The sequence below is a fragment of the Curcuma longa genome, chromosome 15, assembly GCF_044706935.1.
Source record: "Curcuma longa cultivar G26 ecotype Majalengka, Jawa Barat chromosome 15, ITB_CL_G26_1.1, whole genome shotgun sequence".
NCBI classification, from domain to species: domain Eukaryota; kingdom Viridiplantae; phylum Streptophyta; class Magnoliopsida; order Zingiberales; family Zingiberaceae; genus Curcuma; species Curcuma longa.
In genome coordinates, this window is record NC_133875.1 from 3,031,642 (window position 1) to 3,056,858 (window position 25,217).

A 25,217-nucleotide genomic window follows, 5' to 3' on the forward strand; every position below is an offset into this window, starting at 1 on the left:
TTAATTAATATTAATTCCTTATTAATTATTTATTTAAAATACATATATGTATATATTTAAGGCAACTCGACCTTTTAATGGCAATTAATAAATTTCCAAATATATAAAATAAAATTGAAAGTAAAAGCGTTCAAATTGGAGTCCACATGCATTAACGGCGTTAAATATCTCTCTCTCTCTCTCTCTCTCTCTCTCTCTACTGGCTACCAACTCAACGGCTTTCCGATTACCCTGAAGATCAGATCTCCGCTTTACTGATTCCCCACTTTCTTCTTCTTGGTCTAGCCGAACGCCATCGATCGCTGTTCTTGATCGGATTCGAGTTCCTGGCGAGTTGACGGAGGAGGAGGAACGGTTTGGTGCTGGGGAAGAACAGATCGGTGCTGAGTTCTGCGCGTCCGATCGACTGATCCTAGCGTACGCGGCGGTTTTTCTCGATCTCTGCATTTTTTTCTTTGTAGTGGATCTTTTAGTGTTTTCCCATTTGTTTTTTTGGTGTTTTGAGTATGCGAATTTTCTTTTTTGGTTTATAGCTGTGAGGGTGGTATGATGACATGTTTATAATATTCGGTTACTTCCGTGTGCAGAATATCTTAAAAATTGGCTTGTTCTTACGGACATGACAGTAGGAGTCAAAGTTGGCAGACTATTTGTTGGGGAATTTGACATACAATTTCGGTTCTCGGAGTTAGAATTTGTCTTAGTGAATGACTAAGAATAGTTTCTATGAGTCTATGCTTACCTGTATCCACACATGAAGTATACATGAAGTACAAGAGATAATGCACATGAGAGACACTGTTCTGTGTCACACTGGAAAAACTGATATTTGTGAATTATCTGTCACCCTCTTTGCTTCATATTTGTAGGAATATTCACCTAATCTGAATTTTGCAGTGTATTTCGTCAACCATTGCCCTTTCCTTTAGAGATTGGATAATCAGTTCAAGAGAAATACAATTACTTAGTGTAACTACAGTCCTGACTACATTTAATTTATGGCTCAAAGTGCTTATTGAAAGGTTTAAACTGTCAAAACTAATTCATAAGTTTTGACCCGAATTTTTTTCCCTATAAAGCACATTTGATGTCAATTGTGGGTATGGTGGAGTTGTGAAGTGTGAATTATGATACATTTGGTACTTTTAGCAGTTTTATAAGTGTGATGGTACCTACGTGTCTACATGAGTACATACCTCATGATAACATTCCTGACTGGTACATGTACATGCCTCATGCTGATTGTTGTTGGTTAAGATCCTTCAAGAAATTTTTGATTCGTGAGAAGAATTTATAGTTTTGTTCTAGCAGCAACTAGTAAGTGATTCAGCACTATGCTCATTGCATAGGGATAAGAACACTGTGTTATTACTATTGATAGAAAGTTATAACAATATGATAGTCACAATTGTGATATGGACCTTAGGACTTACGATTTCACTACACAAATTGACCTAAACAATCTAAATCTAGGTAGGATTTAAATTGGGCTAGGATCTTATGAATCTACAATCCTTCTGTGGTTCCTCATCTTTCGCATGTAAGATCTCGTATTTACTTTCTTGTAGATATTCTATTTACTGAAATTAGGCAATGTTTTAGTGGCATATTATTTGAAAAAAAAATTCAATTATGGGGATTCTTTTAACTAATTAAAAAAAGTTTTTATTTTATTTTAGCAGTTGTATCCATCATACAGTTATCATTCATCTTATAATTGCTACTTGTTACATAAAGATATCATGCTTACTTTATTTGAATTTAGGATCTTATGATCATATGATCTGAACTTATAATCTTTGCCGTTTCTAGGGAAGATGTTGATCTTGACAACCTTGAAAAGGTTCAAAGGTTCGGATTGGAGGAGATCCTACAATTTAATTAATATTTACTTTTATAATTTATATATATTTAGTATTAATATGAACATTTGGAACACTACCATTCCAATATCATCCATAAAAAAATACAAATTGCAGATTATAATAATTAAAATGATTCTTCAACTAAAAAGAATCTTACATAATGGAAGGTTTTGTCAAATTATATATACAAAAAATTTGTTATGATAAATATCAAGATTCAGAATGAATAACTGAATGCACATATTCTATCTATTCATGGAACACTACCATTCCAATATCATGAGCCATAAAAAAATACAAATTGAATGATTCTTCAACGTGGGAGATAAAAAAGAATCTTACATAATGGAAGGTTTTGTCAAATTATATGACAAAAAATTTGTTATGATAAATATCAAGATTCAGAATGAATAACTGAATGCACATATTCTAAATGGTTGTTGAAACAAAAATCCTTTGTAAGAATTCCAAGTAGGCTGAGGATTGGATTGCAGATTCATATGATCTAAGATCCTAGTCTAATTTAGATCCTAGTTGGAATTATGTCAGTTTGGAACATTTCTAAGATTCTAAGTCCAGACAGCAACCTTGAATTCGTGGTTATACCCAAAGCTATTAAACAAATGCAAAATAGGATTCTGACGGATGTTGAAATCTTTTGTTTGTAGTCTTTGCTGAAGTCAACATATTGTGCCAGCAAATAATGAGAAAGCATAAGTCTTCATTATGCATTTTGTTATACTGAAAAACATTTTGGCAAAAAATGACTCACAAGTATTGGAGGTTTATGATGTTTTTCTGTGTTTGTGTCTGAAGAAATCTAGAAAGTGTTCTTAAAATCTTCCATGTCCCGATGTCTGTCATCAAACAAATACTCGGGTCCTCAATGCAATTGTTAGTAGACATTTACATGATGGATTCCATTTCGAAGATTTTTTTATCCAAGAACATTAAGTCCTGAAGAACCTATTGGACGGACTTGAAGGACAGCAACTTTACCAATCACTTTCTATTTTTTCCCCTTTCTGATTTTTCTCGTTTTTATGTTGTTTGGAGAAGAAAGTGTCTAATGAAATTAATAGCTTGATCAAACAATGGTGATTTTTTTAGGTTTAATACAGACCTCATACTACTTAAACAAATTGAGTAGTAAACTAATATTTCTAATAGATGCAAGGTTTCTGAGTAGGAATAATAAGATATCTAACAGGAAATAAAATATGAGTCAAAATTTGTTTAATAGTAAGCTTCGGCTACTTTCAAAGTCTAACAAGCAAAGGAGACCTATCCAAGCAAAGCCTTCTCCTTCTGTATGATCTATGATCTATCATACTTTGGGGGTTTTATGGCTTTAAAGTCTGGAGTTCTGAACAAAGTCTTCACAGTTCTTTGGCATCAAATGTATCAATGGGTCTGCATTTATTATCAGTATTTGTGGGGTTATAATTCTCTCTGGTACTTATCTAGTGTCAAATATTGTGGAAGCAGGCTATACTTTTAGTGCATTATCTCTGCATAAAACTATTGCCATTTATTAACTCTGCTTTTTTTTTTTTAATCTGATTTTATATGTGTTCATGCTGCTGGATGTATTGTTTGTAGAAGTTGATTTATAATTCCTGCCTTTTCCTTTTATGAAAGTAAATACCCTAAATCAGACTAGTTAGTTTGGTTTTGGTCTTTTAACTTGGCAAAAAAGTGGCTCCATTGTGCTGGGCTTGCACTAATGTGGGCTGACGGGCAACAATGTAGCTTTATCCTTGGATTAAAAAGGTTGATCTCGATACTAGAATGCAGCTTGCAATGGAACAACCTATTGTTGTGAAAATACCATCCACCCAATGTTACCTTTTGTTGATTTTTTCAATTTTTTTTATAATGCTAAAGTAGCTATACTAAATATCATATGTGAATATTTGTACATTAATTGTCCTATTATTTATTATTGAAAGGGGGAGAAGAACTATATATTGTTTGTGGCTGAATCAGTATATCATAAGTTTTTTTTATATATAGTGAACGACTTTCTAAATTTACTTTTAAATGACATATGTTCACAGGAAACCAGTCTCATAGGAGGTAGTTATGGCCACAATTGCTGACATAGGGCTTGCAGCAGCCATTAACATGCTAACTGCCTTTGCATTCCTTGTGGCCTTTGCTGTTCTAAGACTCCAGCCGCTAAATGACAGGGTTTATTTTTCAAAATGGTATCTTAAAGGTTCAAGAAGCAGTCCAACCCATGCTGGAGCATTTGGGCAAAAGTTTGTCAATTTGAATTGGAGGTCATACGTGCAATTTCTGGACTGGATGCCTGCCGCTCTCAAGATGCCTGAACTAGAGCTTATAGAGCATGCAGGACTTGACTCTGCTGTTTTCTTGCGGATATACTTGATTGGGTATTCTGCTAAGTTTTGGATTTATTTCATTTGTTATTGTTGATTATTGTTATAATACTAATATAATAATATCAGGTGCGATACTTGAGAATAAATATGTTTTCTAATGTTACAAACAGATTTTATAGTTGATAAATTGAATCAATTAGAGATAAAGTTGTGAGAGTATGAGTTTTTTTTTAAACATGCTCCATGTCCCATCATGCTCATCGTGACCTAGAAGTATGACTTTTTTTTGGACATAGGGAGGATTTGAACCATATTCTCTCTCCCTGCTTTGGTACCATTTTTTTTTTAGTTGATTGACTAACTACTTGTCCCACCACATTTGTCCATGTGAAACCAAAGGACATGGATGTGTGTGTGTGTGTGACTTTTCATGAAAGATTTGCTTTTTATTTAAAGAGGACTTTCGTCTTCTTTTGCATAGAAAAATATACAGTTTTCTCGTCTTCTTTTCTCTTTTGCTATGAAAAGTCATAAGGAAATTATTTTGTGCATTTTTTGGCCTAGGTTTTAAGTTCATCAAATTTTATGTGTTGTCTCAATCATGCCTCTTGGATCACATTCCTACTGGGCTCATCATTGTCTTCCAACCCTAGGAGTCATTTTGTTCGTGGAACATAAGATTACCAAAGGGAATCACATCTTGGAGCATGCTATTTCATTAATTATTGTTGCACATAAGATTAGAACATTTGGTTTGCATGAGAATCTACTGCATGATTGAGATTTTCACATTACGTTGTGTAAAACACTTTTTTGGTAACTTTCCTATTTTCAAAATTTCTGTATTTATGACGCTTTGTGATGTATTATTTTACTGTTTTTCACACAATTGCTTACACTTATAGTATGTATTAGTTTCTTTTGTCTTCAATCCCCTTTAAAGTGCTCGTCTGGTTTCCCTTGTTTTTTTGCAGACTTAAAATCTTTATTCCCATTGCAATCTTGGCATTTGGTGTTCTTGTCCCTGTAAACTGGACTAGTACTGAACTAGCGGATTCAAAGAGCTTACAGTACAGTGACGTTGACAAATTATCAATATCCAATGTCTCTACAGGGTCACAGAGGTGAGAAGTTATGATTCTATCAACATATCAGTTAAAATTACATCTGACTGGTTAAAGGAATGTAAAGGAAAATACAAATTAATTCAATAGAAAGGGATAATGTAAAGTTTGCACGTGCACACACACACACACACCAATCATCATACCTCATAAGGTTTCATCAAACATGCCTGTAAGATTAGCTTTTCTTTTGGTGAGTTGAGCTATATCTATTGATATCCATGCTTCGGCTTGAAGGAGGGTTTTAGAATAAATGGTCCAGTCCCACCAAATGAAACATTTGATGAAACGTGAGTGTATGATAACTTGGTCTTCAATAGAACATAATTTTTGAAGATATCACAGGAACCAAAAGCTTGCAAAGATGGAGAATAACTTTCAAGGAGTATAAAAGAGAACTAACTCGTCGATTAGACTCCACACCTTCCTTAGAGTTCCTATGATATGAAAGCTTGTGGTTACATATCGATATGTTGGCAATTTAATTATATAATGATAATGCTAATATGGTTTAAAACCTCATGTTGTGCTGGGACATAGTGGAAATGTACTATGTTGACAAATTGTCAAAATTCGGTACCTATTGATCTGGTAATTTGTGTAGCCTGAGTCAATTGTGTTGATGAGTATTGTATCATGCCGTGACTCAATATACTTTGGCACGTGTCAAGATGAATTCAAATAACATTTTTTATTTTTTTATATTTTGTTTATTCAAAATTATTATTCAAATATCTAATTATTATATTCTTACTTTTAAAAATAAACAAGCAAAAGAAGATTATAGAAGGAAAACTGTTATAAATATTCATCTTAACGCATCTCGAATAAAAAAATGAGAACAAATTATTTTTAGTTCAGCTATCTAATTGATAGTCTTATTGAAAAGTAGAAGAGACTATATGAGTAGAACTTGTCTAAATCATCTTACCGCTCTTTAATACATGTTGAAGCTTGATGAGTATTGGGTACAATTATTAGTTGTTGTAATCTTAGTTTTAGGAGTAAATAAACTAGGAAATTTCGTCTAAATTCATCTCAATACACTTTAATGCGTGCTGAAGGGTGTCTGAGCATGCTCAATGTGCATGCAAGCATCGGCACAATACAATGACAAAAGCTACTATTCCCATTAGGACACCTGAATTTAGCATGAAAGTAATGTACAAAATAATGTTGTATACCTTGATACTAATTTAAATGTAAGAAATGTCTGCCAATTTCAGCACATTATGTTAGTCACAAATTTGAGATATGAAAGAAATATTGTTTATACCCTTTGAAAACTATGGCCTGGAGGCAAGCCAGACCAGCTTTTTCTGCAAATCAGCTTCCAATGAAAGCACTATCTTGAAGCTGGTAAAATTACATCATGTGTCTCGTGTCAACTGTTTGTATTTATTTACAATTAGTTGCAAATCAAACATTTACCTTTCTCTTGTTACCACGAAGATATAACTTTATTTCTTTTTTCATGATTACTTTACATGCATTCTTTGCTTGTAGAAATTGCCAGTTTGTTGTTTGACTCACCTTTGAGTTTATGTTTGCCTTTGGTTGACAATATCATTTACTACAGGTTTTGGGCCCATGTGGTAATGGCATATGCCTTTACGTTTTGGACATGTTATGTTTTGCGCAAGGAGTATGACATTGTTGCATCAATGAGGTTACATTTTCTTGCGTCAGCGAAACGCCGTCCTGATCAGTTCACTGTAAGTGCATTCAAGATCTCTTCAAATTGCTTTGCAATGCAATTTTATTGAGTACTGGTCTCTTAGAGAAAATTCTCATTTTGTCTCTGTTTTGGCTATTAGCTAGTCTTTGATGAATTATATCACTTGGTGTCTCTCAATTATCATCGGCATAAATACTTAGTTCTGTTGGCCAATATTCGCCATTATCTAATTTGTTTTTTTTCATGTTTAAATAGGATTCTGCATTTCTGAATTTCATTCAATCTCTAGCAACACGTGAAGGTGTTTTTTTTATTGTGTTTTGAAAATCTGACCGAAGGGTTTAACCGTGAACTCCCTGGGTCATGATTTTCCTGGTTGAATGTGTCACAAATCCATTTCATCTGGATGTTTTCTAATGATTTTCCTGGTTGAATGGGTCACAAATCCACTTCATCTGGATGTTTTCTAATTATTTTCCTGGTTGAATGGATAACAAATCCATTTCATCTGGATGTTTTCTATTGTTTCAACCAGTCTTGATTGACAATTAGTTTTCTAGTTAACTAGTTGACCAGGTGGTTCGATCCAGTTTTTTTTTTTTTAAATTGTTTTATCAGAAAAAGTTGTTGGTCAAACATGTTGGTTTAGCATATATTTCTTTAACAACATAGTATGGAAGTAACTCGAGTGCATTAGATATTAAGTTGATTTAGCCATGTGTAGTGACTTAGTAAATGTATCATTATTTGTGGTACTACCTAACTTTGCCATTGACCATGAGCACATATTTCTGTACATACTTGACGTATATATTTATATATATCGGAGTGCTGCCGTTGCATTTAAGAATATTGAGTCCAAAACCTAAAAATTTCACTAGTGTGAGTTCCATGGTTCCCTTGTTTTCTTCTCTTACTTGGAAATTGATTTTGGAATTAAACATTTCAGGTCCTCGTTCGTAATGTGCCACCTGATCCAGATGAGTCAGTTGATGAGCTTGTTGAACATTTTTTCCTTGTCAATCATCGTGATCACTATTTAACCCATCAGGTATTCCTAACACATCTGAGCTTGTTGAATATGGATGTGCACCATCATCATGATGTAGTGCATATCTTTATGTAACTAATATCTGTATATGCCTTAAAGTGTTTGGTGTGAGTTAATAAAGAGATTGGGGTTTGGCCATTACATGTCTATAGGCAACTTTCATAACCGCTGCTGTTGTATTTGAGTCATTGATCCATAATTTAGAACTAGGAAGTGAACCTCTGGTTTTGCTGATTTTGAGTTGGTGCTTTAATCATCATCATGGATGCTCAAAAGATTGTGTATTGAGTTAATTATAGCTTTGATCATTTGATGTGTTTGGTTTAATGATCTTTGAGGCTGCATTTCCTTTAAACCATAAAATCCTTGTTGATTGGATGGCTCTAGATTTTGTATAGGAGCTTTGTATAGTGATGATAGAAACAATTCAAACTACATACATCAACTGTGTTTTCTGAAGATGATCACTATAATTAGAAAGTCCAAATTTTGATGAAATGTACATTTCATGTGGCATATCAGCTATGTGGAGTAACAGTAATCTCAGCATAAATTTCATGTGTTATTTCATGATGATATCAGAAAGAGATAATTATTCTTTTGCCAAAAAATTGGTAATCATTCTCGTTTTCTATTTCAGTGATTTTGTTTTCTTGCATCTCAATATCTTTTGCCCTTAGCTTTCTCCTCATTGTTGTATGGTTAACATTTGCCAATTAATTCCTAAATTAGTTGAACATGTGTGTTCGTTAATTCCTTTCTGCTCATATAAATTGTTGCTAATTTTGACTTTTATACTGATTAATAAGATGAATAATGAACACCTAGAGGACCAACAAAAAACAAAAAACAAAAAACAAAATACCAGATTTTTGCATCTAAATATTTCAGCCTAGGATACCCCAGTGAAGACACTAATTGTCGATTCATCTTGTTACAAGAAGTATAACATTTCGCTTCCACTTAAATTTAGCACCAAGTATGGAGAGTGAGACATTGACTTTGGTTCACTGGGTTCATTAAAAATCAACAGAAGCGCAGTGATACAATCATACAAATATGGTAAAGAGAAGATGAGTGTATATACCATATGATTGGTAAAAGAATTACATGAAACTATCTTGTTGTGAAAAAGTTTTGAATTTTCTATCTTATTGTTTTGTATGTATAGGTCGTGTATAATGCAAATACCCTTGCTAAGCTGGTTGAAGAGAAGAAAAAGATGGTTAACTGGCGAGACTTCTATCAATTGAGATATGAACGCAATCCATCAAAAAGGCCTACTTGCAAGGTTATTTCAAGGATAATTTCACTCCTTTTCTTTCGAATGAGTCTGATTTTTCTTATTTTAGCTGCATCTGTATTAACACATGCATCCAGAAGTTATTGGATCCATGATGCTGTATTTGCTCTCATTTTAACAGACTGGTTTTCTGGGACTGTGGGGTGACGAGGTGGATGCAATTGAATATTACACATCTAAGATCGACAAGCTCTCTGACAAAGTAAGTGATATTGATTGGATCCTTTATTGGATGCTTCTCATTTATTATAGTATTTTTGCTTAATAATGATATCTTACTGTAACTAGGGTTTTCCCCCAAATTTTTAGATACCGAATAGTCATAGAAATTGAAGTATAAGATGTCTGGTTGCTTTATTATAGTATTTAGGTCTAATTCATTTTAAACCAACCAAGCCGGTTTAACCCATTACTTGGTTCAGCCATAACTTGGCCAAATCAATCCTAGTTTGAACTACGTAATCCTTATCTCCAATCCTACCCAATGGATTTAGTTCGAACCCAATCCGATTTTAGTTCAACGCCCTCACTTTGTGTTCGATGATTCAGTTCGCTTATTTATCATTCTTCTTATTATTTATATAAAATCCAATACTTAACATGGCATCTACAAAGCACATCCCATTATCCGCACCCTTAATAGTTTCTCCCGCTACTTGCGGTTTGTAAAGCGTCTCAGACAATTGATAAAGAAAATTTCATCTGCAATGGTACAAATGAATTCTCCTCTTTCTTCCTCCACATTTTTCTTCTTTTTCCTATCTCTAGCCAATCAAAGTCAGCAGCTAAACGATGCCACTAATAGCATTTTAAGTGTGTTTCATGGCACTCTAACTTGTGTTCTTACAGGGACTAAGACCTTCAAAGTCAACAGCTCAGGGATTCTACCATTAGCATTTTAACTGTGTTTAATTGCACCCTGACATTTCTACTTAGCGGGACTAAGACCTAAACAAGGCAAGGTTGCAACCCTCAAGATAAACGCCACAAGACCACTGCATTTGTTGATAAGGGACCTAAATACTATCAGTAACCATTGTCGCATAGTTTATGGATTTATTTTATTCTTGTTATTTTTAAATAAAATGCTTTTATATTTATTAGAAGGTTGTTAGAATTTTCAATACAATGATGAATTTTTATTAGGATGTTGTTATTCTTCTTGTTATTTTTTCTCTTATGACACCAAGGATATGGAACACCATTTCTTGGATGGTTGGAAACTTGGAGTACATCCACATGTTTTGTGCATTGGCAATCTGTGGGCTTCCCTGACAAATCATGCATCTAAATCAGCTAGCTTGTTTCTCCTAGGTCTTAATGTTCATCTGGTCTATCTGGTTGGATAGAGATCACATTGTTTTTGACAACAATATAGGCCAACTTTTGTTGATTTTGTCTGACTTTGCAGCCTCACCTTTGTGGATATATATTGGTGTTTTTTTTTGTTGCAAATGAACATTTTTCTTCCTGTAGGTTTTTCCCCTTGTTTTTATGATTTTGTTCCTTAAACACTCCCAAGGGTCAGTTCAATACTTGAAATGTTTCTTTTTCTGCCCTTGGTCTTCTTTTAGAAAGAATTTTTTTTTGACAACTCTCTCTTTCCCTAAATGCAAAGCACAACTAAACAGATCTGGGTTGAGGTACCAAATAATAAACTAATTTGCCTGAAATATCAGGGTGCTACCTGGTTCAGATAAAATACTCTGGATTCAGTGTCCACCCTGTTTTATATGGTGTGCCTATCATTCCTTGAAATTCAATAAAATACTAGTTTGTAATTGTATTGACCAATATGGTTGATATTCCTTGAAATTCATAAGATTGATATTCTTGTGTTTTGAGAACCAAGTTGCATGCTGTTGGATTCTATTCTATCATCTTAAAATATGTTATATGGACTTTTGTTGAATTTAGTTGCCCAATTAAATTCAATAGAACGTTTGCTCTTTCATTTTAATTTAGTTTTCCTCTTTCGCTGTTAAATACATTCTCAGGAAGCTGCTGAACGTGAGAAGATAGTAAAGATGCCCAAGTTTGTCATGCCAGCTGCATTTGTTTCCTTCCGAACACGATGGGGAGCTGCTGTTTGTGCACAGACACAACAAACTAGAAATCCCACATTGTGGTTGACTGAATGGGCTCCAGAACCACGCGATGTTTATTGGCATAACCTAGCCATTCCTTTTGTTTCCATTACAGTCAGACGATTGATAGTGGCTGTTGCTTTCTTCTTTCTTATATTCTTCTTTACAATCCCAGTTGCATTTGTTCAATCCCTTGCAAATATTGAGGGTATTGAGAAGACAGCTTCATTTCTGAAGCCTTTAATTGAAGTGTGAGTACAATTCCTGCTTAGCTTTCAGGCTATTTAGTCATTTTGGGTTTATTATATGAAAGAACCCAAGCCGTCTTATTCCTCCTACAGATACATTAGGCTAAGAATTGGAGGTGATCATAGTCTAGTTGAAGCATTTGAAACTTATGCTTGAGAGATGAACCTAGTAATTTCTGAACCATAAACTTCTAGACTTATTCATTGTTAACATAATTGATATTCCTTGTTTATGATTTCTAATATTCCTCCTAAAAAACACATTAGGAGATCTCCAAGAATTGGAGATGGTCATAGTTTAGTTGAATGTGAAAATTTAAGCTTGGGATATGAACATAATAATCTCTAACGATAAGCTTCTAGACTTAATTATGAAACTTCTTTTCCTAAAATGCATTGTTAACAGAATAGAACTTAGTAGTATAAGTTCCTTGTTTATGATTTCTAATCTGTGTTTGCTTAAACTGAAACTAGAATGAAATATTAAATTCTAGAACTTCAGTTGGAGGTCTTTGTATTGTGGTTTTAGTCATTGCTCATTAATACTGAATATCAGTCAAAACTTTCACCAAGCATGCATATAATAACCATTAACATTTCAGCCGGACATCATTTCAACAATGTATAGTTTGACATAAATGATTATTTTTCAGATTATTTGGGATGCACAATCAAGAACTTTATGGATTACTTTGAATATACTAGTTGGACATGTAATTTTGTGTTCTTTCAGTTTGTAGGTTTGACACATGCCTATGAAAGACATTTCCACCTCTTCTCCATTGATGTTATATATATATTTTGAAATTATTTCTAGTTGTTTGTTGGATAAAATTCATTTAAATATAGATAGGATATAGTAGGGAATCAAGCCCAATGATGTAGGAGGATCCATATAGCCGACCTTACCTAGTGAGATAAAGGTTTGGTTGTTGTTATTTGTTGGATCTCTAAATATTATTCTGGTCAATAGTATTATCATGAATGTAAATTTTTGTGCAGAATACTTACCTAGATAAAAATTACAACTTAAATAAAGTAGGTTTTAGCTTTGAGTAGATTTGTGGTGAAACTATGCCTTTTCTTTTCTACTTACATCAGATTGGATATTACACAGGCCGGTCATCAAATCATTCATCCAAGGTTTTCTCCCTGGAATTGCTCTGAAGATCTTTCTTATACTTCTGCCAATAATATTGATGATTATGTCAAAGTTCGAAGGACTCATATCCCTGTCCTCTCTCCAGAGACGCTCTGCATCTAAATATTACCTCTTTCTGATAGTGAACGTATTCTTAGTGAGCATAATTGCTGGAACAGCGATGGAACAACTTAATAGTTTTATTCATCAGTCAGCAACTGAGTATGTTCTATGCTTATGTTTAAAAGCCAACTCAATGATGTTTCTGTAAAATTATATTTTGTTTTTGCATATCTTTTTATATTGATAGAACCAGCACTTTAAAGTTGCATACCACTGGCACATTAAGTTATTGCTGAACCTAAAATAGTAGGTAGTAAACATACTGATCTAAACTTAAGAAATATAAGCTTTCAAGCTAAGTAGAACTAAAATTGAATACATGGACCAATAATAAGAAAACAATCAAGAGAATAAATAACACATACAAACATGAAATTCTTGTAAGAGTTTTAGTTACCTTGAATCTATTGTTCAATAAGAAAATGTTTATGGATATATGATTATGATTAATTGGAAATAAATGATAGTTGAAACAGAGAAGAGTTTTAGGTGCTCCTTTGGCTAAAAGGAAAATGTTGGATCCATTATATTTAATAGATTCATGTTGTCTTCCCTTTTGGCTAGAAGGAAAATGTTTGACCCATCATGTTAATTGATTTGGGTTAGTCTATTAAGAAGCGCCACCTACAAATATAAATAATATAGTAAGATGAGAATGCTAAGATGGATATAGTACTAGAAAGGACAAAATAAAAAATTATTATTCAACAGAAATTAGGTGAAATTCCAATATACGATTAACATGAGAAAATAAGGTTGGCATGGTTGAGGAGTTCAAAGAAAGCTTTAGTTAATATAGTAAAAAAGTAATTTAATTGAATGAAATGGCTCAAATTGTTTTCCCAAACATTGGTCACATCCTTCAAATTACGGGGACAGTTATTTGCTGGTGCATGGTTTTGAATTAATTTACACACTGGTGTACTAGTCATAGGAGTCAAAAGCCTTGTGATTTTTGTTTTCATTTTTGAAGTTATCTATGTTTTTTATATGCCTCCTATCTTCCACGATTTGATCTTTCCATCTTTTTTCTTTTTTCTTTTTTCATTTACTTGCTTGCCTTTCTGTTTATTCTCTGCCATTCAGTAGTAATTCTCTTTGTTGCTTCTTCAGTAGTAATCTTCTTTGTTGATTGCACCTCACTTCTCTTCTTCTTGACTGCGTAACTCTTTTCATTTGCCCCTGTAATTCTCTTCTTGTTTCTCTTTTTGACCAACAAGTACCCTGTGTTGTTGCATCTACTGGTCCCACTATTAGTCTAACTGCCAGCTAGTATTTGATATGAGTATGCATTATGTGTTATTCGGAGTAAAGAGGAAGAGAGGAAAAGGAAGAAACTCCACCTTCTACAGTCGTACATTGCTAATTAAGCCTCTCTTGGTGTCAAAAGGACCCAACCTTATTGCCTTGGCATATGAAGTTGGAATTATCTTCCCTCTGTGCTTGATATGGTATGAGACAGTTCCTTGCTAAAAGCTTCACTTTTAGCTATGTTGGGTTTGAGGAAGTATGTTAAGATGGAGCAAAGCGGAAGGAAGGAGAAGAAGAAACTCCACCCTTTAGCCCCACATTGTTAAATGACTCTCTTGGGTGTGCATAAACACCAAAGGAACATCTATTGTTTTGACATTTTGATGATACTGTAATAGTGAATTACATGCCTATGCGGTGTACAATATTATGACTTTTTCTGCTAACAATTCCAGTGTTAGGTCTCACTGAATAAAAGTATGTTAAATTATTCTCGAATGCAATGTACATCCTACATGACACCTGACATTAATTGGTCAACCTGATAAAATTCTGAAAATCTGTCCATGCTGCAATTTAATCCACTAGTTCTTGTTGTATCAGACACTTTTGAAGATTTGAATCTTTATTTTTCCGAACCTAAGTTGAAGCATGCTCTTCTATGCAGGATCCCAAAGACTATAGGTGTATCCATTCCGCAGAAAGCAACTTTTTTCATCACTTTTATCATGGTTGATGGTTGGGCTGGAATTGCTGGGGAGATTCTTAGATTGAAGCCTCTTATAATCTTCCACTTGAAGAATTTCTTTTTGGTAAAGACAGAAAAGGATAGAGAAGAAGCAATGGATCCAGGAAGCATTGAGTTTTCTACATCTGAGCCTCAGATACAGCTGTATTTCTTGCTTGGTCTTGTCTATTCTGTTGTCACACCTTTCTTACTTCCATTCATACTAATATTTTTTGCTCTGGCATATGTTGTCTTTCGTCATCAGGTGAGCAATTGTGAAGTTATTACTGTTAAATCCATTTATAACTGCATTGGTATTATCAGTCATAGTCGACTTCAATAGTTTATGCCAATTAAGTAGTTATTTTCTCTACCATCATATTCGATTTCATTACTAATTTCTTTCCATCGTACAAAATGATATAGAGTATAGACCCATGAACTTGGGATAGCAGGTCTTTCCTTTAACAATGAAGAAGCACTATCCATCTTCAATAATATACTTGTAGCTGTCATCTATTGTGTTATTCACATCCTTCAGGAGATGTGGATATATCAGCAGAAAGAGATGAGATAAAATGGGGATGGTGTAACATGTGTTGAATATTGTATTTCGACAAAGATCTCAAATGACTTCGTCCTGGAATGTCAGGCTGTCAAGGCACAATAACAAAAGGTTATATGTCACTGAGGCAGCCCAATGACCAATTTCAAGTTTTCTAAGCTTGCATATTTGTAGTTAGCAACATGTCCTTTATTCTGCATTGAACTTTATGCAACATTTTATCACTGAATTTCTAGATCACTTTTAATCACATACACTATATTTTTCTTTGATTTTTTTCTCCATTATATTTTTCTTTGGTTTTTCTCTGCCACTATATCTTTCTTTGGTTTTTCTCCTCCACTCACACCTTCCACTTTAAAGAACTTGTCAAACTATAAATTCTATTGATCCTTTGAACATTTGTATACCATCTTACCTTATTTTATTTCTTTTTTCATATATTAGATTTGCATTTAATTGCTTCTGGATAGTAATTTAGCCCACTGACATATTGCAAAAATACTTTTATATGTTCTGGTTCTCAATTAGGCACATGACTGCATCTGAAATTCAGTAAAATGCCAGCTGTTGGAGAATGACATCTTTCCTCATTTTGCCGTTTCTACATATCCATTAACTGGAAATGTAGGAATTTTTTTTTTTTTTTTTGAAGAACAAATTATAAACTTCACTCAAAGATATAGTTTGGGCTGGTAGATTTTGAAATCAAGACCTTGACAACAACTCTTAACCTCCTTATCACCTGAGCTAGTTGGCATCTTAGAGGTTATGCATATGGGGTCAGATGTCAAAAACAATCATCAAAGCCTCTTTTTTCTCCTGTTAGCGGTTGCTATCCAAGTGGGTGGCAGCAGTCTGGACCCAATGAGCCACAAGCTTGCCCTTGAGAGGCATAGCATGTCACGAACACTTTCTAAGAGCAGCCTTGAATACACCTAAGGGAGAGTTTGGTGGAAAGATTGAAGAACCACTGAGCTAACTTTGTGAGGATATTGCACTGTAGGATCAAGATCTTAAGTTTTAGAAATGATAATCTTGACTTGCTCAACTGCTGTCTTGAAAGTTTTGGGTTTTCACCCTGTTCCTACCATTGTTGAGAAGCGGGAAACCAAATAGTTCTAAACCTATCAGTGAGCTTAAAGAAAACATAACTGGATTATTGTTGCTGCTTCTATTTGCACAACACGCTTGTCCACTTTACTCCCACTTCTACCATAGTTTAGCAACCTTCCCTGCCTCATCCCTTGAACACTTTTTTTTAGCATCCTTATAAATAAAGTGCCCTGTCTAACTATTCACAAGATCAAATAACTTAGAGAGGCTCATTTATTATTTATCATTTGGTGCTTGCTTCTAATTAATTACTTGGCTTGTCAACTTCGATTGGGTTCCTGCCACTATGAAAGGGGGAAAAGCACTTCTAAACATGTCAGTGTGCTGATACAGAGCGAACTACAAGCTACATAACCATACCATAATTGTCTCTTGAATTTGTATGATGCATTACAATTTACACATCCGTAGCTAGTGGTTTTCTGTTTCGTAGAATACATATTTTGTAACTATTCTATTCAATCAAAATTTTTCCCATCTCATTACTCCACTAAATTTATTCTGATGTATATTATTCTTGTGATATAGATAATTAATGTGTATAACCAAGAATATGAGAGTGCAGCAGCATTTTGGCCAGATGTTCACGGACGCATTATCACTGCACTGGTCATATCTCAACTTCTTCTATTTGGACTCTTAAGTACAAAGAAAGTTGTTGATGCAACACCTTTCCTCATCGTGCTTCCTATTTTGACTATATGGTTTCATAGATATTGCAAGAATCGTTATGAACCTGCTTTTGTTAGATATCCACTTCAGGTATCTTTTACATGCATTTTTTTATTGTGCTTGAATCATTTCAATTAATATTTATTGCAAATTTACATTGTTTACAGGCAGTATCCATTTATAGATCTCAATCGTTCATCTGATCATGGTTAAGGCTCTGAAAAAAAAACTTGTAGTTAATAATTTTACCAACAGAAATTTGCTCCTACCAATTTAATTTGCTCACTCAATAAAAATGAGAAATTGCATACTATAATGGATCATCTTGCCATGTTTTCCCTAGCAAGGGTCAGTGTGCTTTTCTGTGGCATGCTGAAGAAAAACTAGGAAAGCGCAGGGACTGAAAATGCACCCTTAAAAAGGACGACTTTAACTAATGAAAATTCATTTTAGATTTCAGATGCATTCCTCAAGAAATGGCATGTCCTTCATTGGGCTATGTAGATCTGCTTTCTTCATTAAGAAGAAACAATAGTTAAAACTGCTGGTAGGGTATGTTCTTATGTAATTATGATCAACAATTGTAAGTTTAGTTGCATCTGTTGAATTGAGATGGAGTCCATTCCAAATGGTTAGCCATTTGGGAGTGGATACCCTCTTAATATATAGACGACTCTTTTGTCACACAACTGGTTTCTTTGTTTTATGATATCATACGATTCTTTAATGTTATTGTTTTGCTCACATGTGTTTAGTTTTCAGTGATGAAAGAAACATCACAATATTCACAACGCAGTTAGGATCTCAATCTTTACGGTTCTAACAAGAAGTTTTTGTGTTTATTTTCCTCTCAGGAAGCAATGATGAAAGATACATTAGAACATGCCCGGGAGCCGAACCTAAACTTGAAAGCATACTTATCAAATGCATACCTTCACCCAGTGTTCAAAGATGACGAGGAGGATGAAGATACTTTAGCATCCGACGAAGAAAAAGACTGCGATAGCGTACTGGTACCAACTAAGCGCCAGTCTCGCAGGAACACTCCAATCCCCAGCAAACATGGCCGATCATCACCACCTTCCGATATCGATGTCCCATTACAACTATAGTTTACAAAACTAGCTTTTCCGATGAAATATGTAGAGTATTTCTATGAAATAGTCGATCTGAGCATAATCTCTGTATCTATGTGCAGCAAGTGTTTGTAATTGCGTTTAAAGATTGAGCCGAATGTTTTATTTGTGAAAAGCTGGCTAAAATGTTTCATGATCTGTGCTTACAATCTCGATCAGTTTCACTTCCTCGATCGGTTCGGTGTCTGCTTTCTGGAGTTTGTACCTGGCAAAGAAGGAAATTTGTTCATTTAAGCTTTGTAATATTCTTGTAAGTTAATTATTTGTGTAATGATCAAGAAGAAAACAGTTTTGCATCATCAAAGATACTCAAGTATTGTGAAAAGTATTCTCTTTTTTGCTTCATAAATATGCTTGTACCATTGATTCTAATCTTATAGTGAAAGAATGAGATTAGAACACCAAATAAAAATTATTGGTGCTTCTGATCTCTGTTCTTGTTTAACCACCCCGAATATCAAAATTAAAATAACAAGATCGGGCAATATCTAGCTAGCTTATGCTGTCATAAAACTTATGGATCTTCTTCCATGACTCCTGCCTCTGCATCTTGAGCTGCTTGTAGAAGTTGTCAATGAAAGCTTCTGCCTTAGTAAACAGCTCTTGCTTGCTTATGATCTCCCCGGTTTCGATCTCGACCTCAACCTTCTCTTCCTTTCTTTTCTCTTCTTGTTTCCTTGCATGTGCACTCTTCTCTGATCCCTCGAACCCTCCGATGAAGAAGAGGCTTGGTCTTGACGAGCAATGCTCACGAGCTTGAGCTCTCGGTGTGACCTTGGAGGCCTTCGGTGCCACCGCGGTCTTCTGTGCTAGCTTCATGAAGGCTTCGCTCACCATTGGAGCTCCTGTTGCATTGCAATTTGATGTTTTTTCCTCATGATGCCTAGAGAAGGCCTTGAGGAATCCATCCTCGACACATAGTACAAAGATGAGGATGTTAAAAAGGATATACATATAAGAGCTCCTTAGCGAAGAGGATATGAAGGGGGCGACGAGGACTAGAACAAGGAGGAACAACCCTTTGGATACTTGAGATCTAGCTAACCTCTCCATGGCTAGCTAGCCAACTATGCGTGTCGAAAGTGGTAGTAACAGAAGACAACCACGACACATATGTATAGATAGAATGAATAGGCAATTAGGATTTAGAGTAGAACAAAGATAGTGTGTGGCAACATATTTTGAAGAGGATAAGATCGGCGAAAATATTCCAAAGCACTTTAGGTGCAACTTTTCTATATGATCTTTTCGAAGTTAGAAGAGAAGCTTTCGTGGATTCAAGAGTTCATTTTTCCTCTTCTCTCGACTTCCCTATAGAAATCCTTCGTAAAATTTGAACATCGTATTGGACGAATTGGTCAAATTGAAGTTCAAAAATGATAGTTTCACCGTCTTTAACCGTAGTCAACCCCCAACTGAACCCGATCGAACCTGACCCGACTAGACCGAATAAAGGGTAACGAGATAAAGGAAGATTGTGCATTGATATTCTCCTTTCCACTTTCATTGAGGGATGGTTGACAGTGAAGGGGGCAATAAAGAACAACTCCTTTATATCCAATTCATGTGCTATTTTTCAACTTTTTGGATTAGTCACTAAAGAGATTACAAGGAATACTCCTGTGCAATCTTTTCAAAGATTCTAGGATCATATTAATTTTCATTTTTCGATTAAAATCAAATCGAACTGTAGATTCCTTTTGGAAGCTGATACAATACGAAAACAAATAATACTGAAGAAAAGATAATTGTTGATAAAATCTAGATTGATAGATCTAGGATAATTAAAGATTTAGTTTTTATATATCATAGGGTAATTAATATTTGTTTATTTTAGTAATAAATAAGGAACAATTATAATTACTATTAAGAGTAGTGTGCTTTCTTTATTTAAAATATTTGTTTTCATATTTATTGTATTTGAGACCTCTTGGAATTAATATAATTTCAATTTAACTTTATGTATGGAGTTATTTTTTCTGCTTCATCAATTTCGTTCTAAATTTCTAAATGGTTCGATAGTTCAATTTTGATATATATCGTATTTATTATATATTTTTAAAGATTTTTTAAAAATTATTTTATGTGAATCAATAAGTTAATCTTTACTACCACAAGCTTCCACAATATTACATTTTCTAAACTATTCTATATGAACCAATAAGTTAATTATTTGTTATTATCCACTTTCGCAACACTAATATTTTCCTGACTATTCTGTGTGAATCAACAAATTAATCCTTTTAAGTTGCGTTGAACTTGAGTAGCAAGCAAGGGCGGATCTAAACAGTTTGCTACTCGGGCTTTAGCTTCGGGGGCCCAACAAATTTATTATTTAAATTTATTGTAGAAAAATTAAAAAATATAAAGGAGAAAAGAAAATAGCTCGGGGAGCTCGGGATTAACCTCGAGGCTATCCATTTCCTGACTCCGTCATTGGTAGCAAGGCATCATTTTGAAATAAATATGCTGAAGTCCGCGGGCTAGGCCTTCGCACTTAAAACTAACTTGAATCCGACACGACCCATATGAATTAGTTACTCTCGAACCCATATAGCAAAGTTTTAATTTTTGTGTTTTTCTAAGATTGTAAATTAATTAATTGTTTGGTGATCCTATAAAATAAACACATTCTTTTATGATTATATTTATTTAATTCAAGAAAATAGAAAAAAGGTATAATATATTCATATGCAAAGATAAATAACTACACACTTGGAAAAAAATTTATAAATAATGTATTCTCAAACTCTATTTTATCTATAATTTGGAATTTATAGTTCATCAAATGTCTCAAATTAACATAAATGAACAATAGATTTATGCAATTAATTAAGCATCATAACGATACAATAGTAAAAAAAAAAAATTTAAATGTCTGTATCAAATAAGAACAAACAAAGGCAACGATCGATGAGCAGCAACCAAAAAGATCATGTGATGATTTAATGGAGTATATATATGAAGATCACAAACTAACAATGTATCTGTTTGAACACATTAATTCGCTTCAGAAGGCATAACTATCTATTTTCAGATAAAAGATCTATGAAATGAAATGAAATGGCTAATCATTAATTAATTCCTCGCCGTCGCTTGTCGGCGGCCGCCATTGAAGTGGGACCTCATGTGCCCGCCTAGCGCCTGCCCCGTCGGGAATGACTTGCGGCACACCGAACACTCGTGTCGCTTCTTCGCCACTGCTCCGGCTATCACCGCGGCCGTCGGAGGGGCCGGCGCTGGGCGCTTCCGGTGGCTGGACTTGTGGCCTCCGAGTGCTCTGTACGAGGAGAACACTCTGCCGCACTCGTAACGCAGATCAGATATCGGAGGCGTCGACGGAGGAAACGGCTCGTTCTGCTGCTGTTTCAGCGCCGGCGACGGAAGCGGAGACGGCTCGTGCTCCTGGGTCGGCGGAAACATCGCGTGGTTATGGTCTGAGGCGCGCGATAGCAAGAGGAGCCCGAGGAGGCAGTCCTGCTCGTCTTCGTCGAGGAGAGAAGGCGGCGGAGGCGAAGGACGAGGCCGCTCTGTTCGCTGTCGCTTAGGCGTCCACAAGGCCGGCAGCGTGCGTTGCAGGAAGCCCGCAGCCATCTCTGTTTCTGGCGGCGAAGAAGCAGAAGAAGAAGAAGAAGAAGAAGAAGGCGAATGGAATTGCAGAGTGGATGCAGCAGCATTATTTATAGGCAGAATTCCTTGAATCCCAAACAGAGTGGAACTCATTCGATCAATCAATCAATTACGGATCTGTTCAAGAACTCCCTAATTAAATCCTAATGCGATCCAAATTGCCAGAGAAATCCAGGAATTCCTTCTGCAATCGGACTCACAAGATCTCCTAACGGTAATAAACGAACAAACCATCTCCTAATCATGTTAGGAATTATTGCTTTCTATTTTTGGAACTCCTAATCCTAATTAGATTTCAAAATACCCAAAACAGAAAGTTTAGATTGGAGAACAAATCTATAATTCAAAATAGAATTTATCGAAATCTACCGGGAATAACTTTTTTTTAAATGTATTTTCAAAATGTTTTAAATGAGCAAACTACCGGTTTCTGTAGATTCTGTAAAATCTATTATATTCATCACACTTGCTTAAAAATTATAAGCTTGTTTTTCTCTTTATTATTTAGGACAAAATGCCTCTTTATTTTTAAATCAAGGGAACGTCTTATTTTTGATTTTTTTTTTAATCAAAAAATGTCCTAATTCAACCATATATAATTATCTAAATATCATGAAATCATCTAAATTGTTCTATATCATTTAATACAATTATCTCCTTTTTAATTTCTAAAATAATCAAAATTGGTATTGTATCAGTTACAAAATCATAAATACGTATTGTAGTAGCTATGATTTTATAGTTATTACATTTTGAATATTAGATGAGATGAGAACGCATAAAACATATTCACGTTTTAACAGCTATAATTTCGTAGCTGTTATAACACATGCTTAACCTATTCAAAAATATTCAGTTGTACCATCTACGATTTCATAGCTGTTACAATGTGAATTTAATCTTATTCACTTATCATTCACGTTATAGCAGTTACAATGCGGATTCAACTTGTTCACCTAACATCTATATTGTAGCAATTATGAAATTATAACTGCTATAATATAAATATTTTTGAACACATTAAGCATACGTTATAACAGTTACAAAATCGTAGTTGTTATAACTTGAATAGATACATACTCACCTAATATTCATGTTGTAACAGCTACGAAAGCATAACTACTACAATATATATAGTATTTATGGGTTCCGTACTGCTATAACACATCTGACCGGTTCAAAAATTACTAATTTTGAATTTAGATAGAAAATAATCATATTGAACAGTATAAAATAGTATCGAGGTTATTTGAATAATTATAAGCCACTAAATCAAAATTGAGAAAATTTACAAAGTTTTCTAATTCGAAGAAAAAAAATAAACAATTGAAAATGATCTTCATCAACTCTTTATGATGTTTTTTTAAAGAATGATCTTCACAGAACTTACTTTCACCAACTTAGATCCCAAAATCTATTAAATTCATCACACGTGCTCTGTATTTTAAGCTTGTTTTGCTCTTCTGTTCGTTTATAAACATCCTTTAGATGAGAAACAGCAGAGAGCCCAACAAAACTTTGCATCAAACATTTGTCTATCTTTATTTAATTTCTTCAAACATTTGTTGAAGAAAGAAGAATTACATACGTATAAAAGTTTCTGAATCACAGAAGAAACTAACAACTTTGTAAGAAAGATCGAACTACTGCTGACAAGTGACAATTCAAGAAACAGCGAGGTTAATTCACCGGCAGCTGGAAAAGATTAGTTCTTTAATGGAAACTCTTATCTGCTTCATCGTGCAGATCGATCAAGGTGAGATCGATTGGATAAGCACGCCGGCTCTCACTTCGATCCAGCCGGAATCTGCGCGAGAAGAGGACGCCCAATTCGGCGGCGCCGGCGACGCGAGCTCCAGAATATGGTTCGTTGGAGACAGATCACTTGAATCTGCCGGAATATTCTCCTCTTCCGTCGGGGAAGATGAAGCATAGGAAGGTATTTCCAGCACATTCCTCGGAGAGCCTCCGAGCGGAGTAGTGCATTCCCATGGTGCACCGGCGATGTCCTCGACGGCGTCGGTCGTAGCGACGAATGGATGGCTCAGCAGCATCTCGGCCGTCGATCTCTGAGCAGGGTCTTTGGCGAAGCAGAGTCTGAGGAAATCCTTCCCCTTTTCGGATAAATCCGCAGGGATCTCCGGCGAAGCGTCGCTGAAGGCGATTTTGAAGAGTAACCCCCACGCGTCCCCGTCGGGGGGATTCGGCCACGGCGGTCGACCGGTAGCCATCTCCACCACCGCGCACCCGAGAGCCCAAATGTCTCCCGGCGCTCCGTGCTCGTCCCTGGCAGTCGCCTCCGGCGACATGTACAGCGGAGTGCCGCGGAAACCTTTGGCGCGGTCGTCGGCCTTCTTGGCGAGGCCGAAGTCGGATATTTTGACGGCGCCGCCGTCGAACACCAGAACATTCTGCAGCTTGACGTCGCAGTGGGCGTAGCCGCAGGCGTGGACGTAATGCAGCCCGAGGAGAATCGCCCTGGTGTAGCGCCGGACGGCGGGCTCAGGGAACCGGCCGCCGGAGCGCAGCAGGAGGTCACGGAGCGAGCCGCCGCCGGCGTACTCGAGGAAAATATTGTAAGACTCCTCTGTGCGGGAGGAGACCACGTCGGAGCAGAAGCAGCGAATCAAGTAAGGGCAGCCGTCGAGGCGGGAGAGGACGGCCTCCTCGTGGCGGAGGACGGCGGAGGCGGAGAGCGGCGTGGACTTAACGGCCATCAACGGAGGCAGAGGATCCCCTGAGGGTCGGCGGACGTGGGCGAGGCTGACGGTGGCGAAGCTGCCGCGGCCGAGGACTTCTCCGCGGCTCCAGTCCATGATGCCGAGACCGGCGAGACGCCAAGTTAACAAGTTTTGCGATGGCGTCTCTTCTCCATGGAGGCGTTTATATATATACGTTCGGAAACGAGTCGATGTCGCTTTAACTGAAAATGGAAATTCGAATAATCAATCATTGGCTAGATTTGTTTTCCAAGAAATTTAATTCAACAAATCTAATCAGGATTAGGATTTCCAAAAATAGAAAGCATTAATTCCTAGCATGATTAGATTTCTCAGGCAATTTGGATCGCATTAGGATTTAGTTAGGGAGTTCTTGAATGGATCCTTAATTGATTGATCGATCGATCGAATGAGTTCCACTCTGTTTGGGAT

General features: G+C 35.6%; 3 protein-coding genes across 3 annotated transcripts; 1 reads left to right on the forward strand and 2 right to left on the reverse strand.

Annotated features, from left to right (window-relative positions):
- Positions 1 to 169: 169 nt before the first annotated feature.
- Positions 170 to 18,568, forward strand: LOC141846710 (calcium permeable stress-gated cation channel 1-like). The gene is made up of 12 exons (XM_074734748.1): positions 170 to 417; positions 3,926 to 4,264; positions 5,188 to 5,337; positions 6,917 to 7,052; positions 7,965 to 8,066; positions 9,238 to 9,357; positions 9,491 to 9,571; positions 11,367 to 11,707; positions 12,822 to 13,067; positions 14,887 to 15,211; positions 17,156 to 17,389; positions 18,154 to 18,568. The coding sequence occupies exons 2-12, from the start codon at positions 3,951 to 3,953 to the stop codon at positions 18,409 to 18,411; spliced, it is 2,307 nt and encodes a 768-aa protein (XP_074590849.1). The 5' UTR covers positions 170 to 417; positions 3,926 to 3,950; the 3' UTR covers positions 18,412 to 18,568.
- Positions 18,569 to 18,814: 246 nt separating this feature from the next.
- Positions 18,815 to 19,503, reverse strand: LOC141846711 (uncharacterized). Its single transcript, XM_074734749.1, has one exon. The coding sequence runs from the start codon at positions 19,486 to 19,488 to the stop codon at positions 18,928 to 18,930; it is 561 nt and encodes a 186-aa protein (XP_074590850.1). The 5' UTR covers positions 19,489 to 19,503; the 3' UTR covers positions 18,815 to 18,927.
- Positions 19,504 to 23,816: 4,313 nt separating this feature from the next.
- On the reverse strand, positions 23,817 to 24,881 carry LOC141846513 (mitogen-activated protein kinase kinase kinase 20-like). Its single transcript, XM_074734556.1, has one exon. It carries the CDS (start codon positions 24,879 to 24,881, stop codon positions 23,817 to 23,819), a length of 1,065 nt encoding a protein of 354 aa, XP_074590657.1.
- Between the last annotated feature and the right edge of the window lie 336 nt (positions 24,882 to 25,217).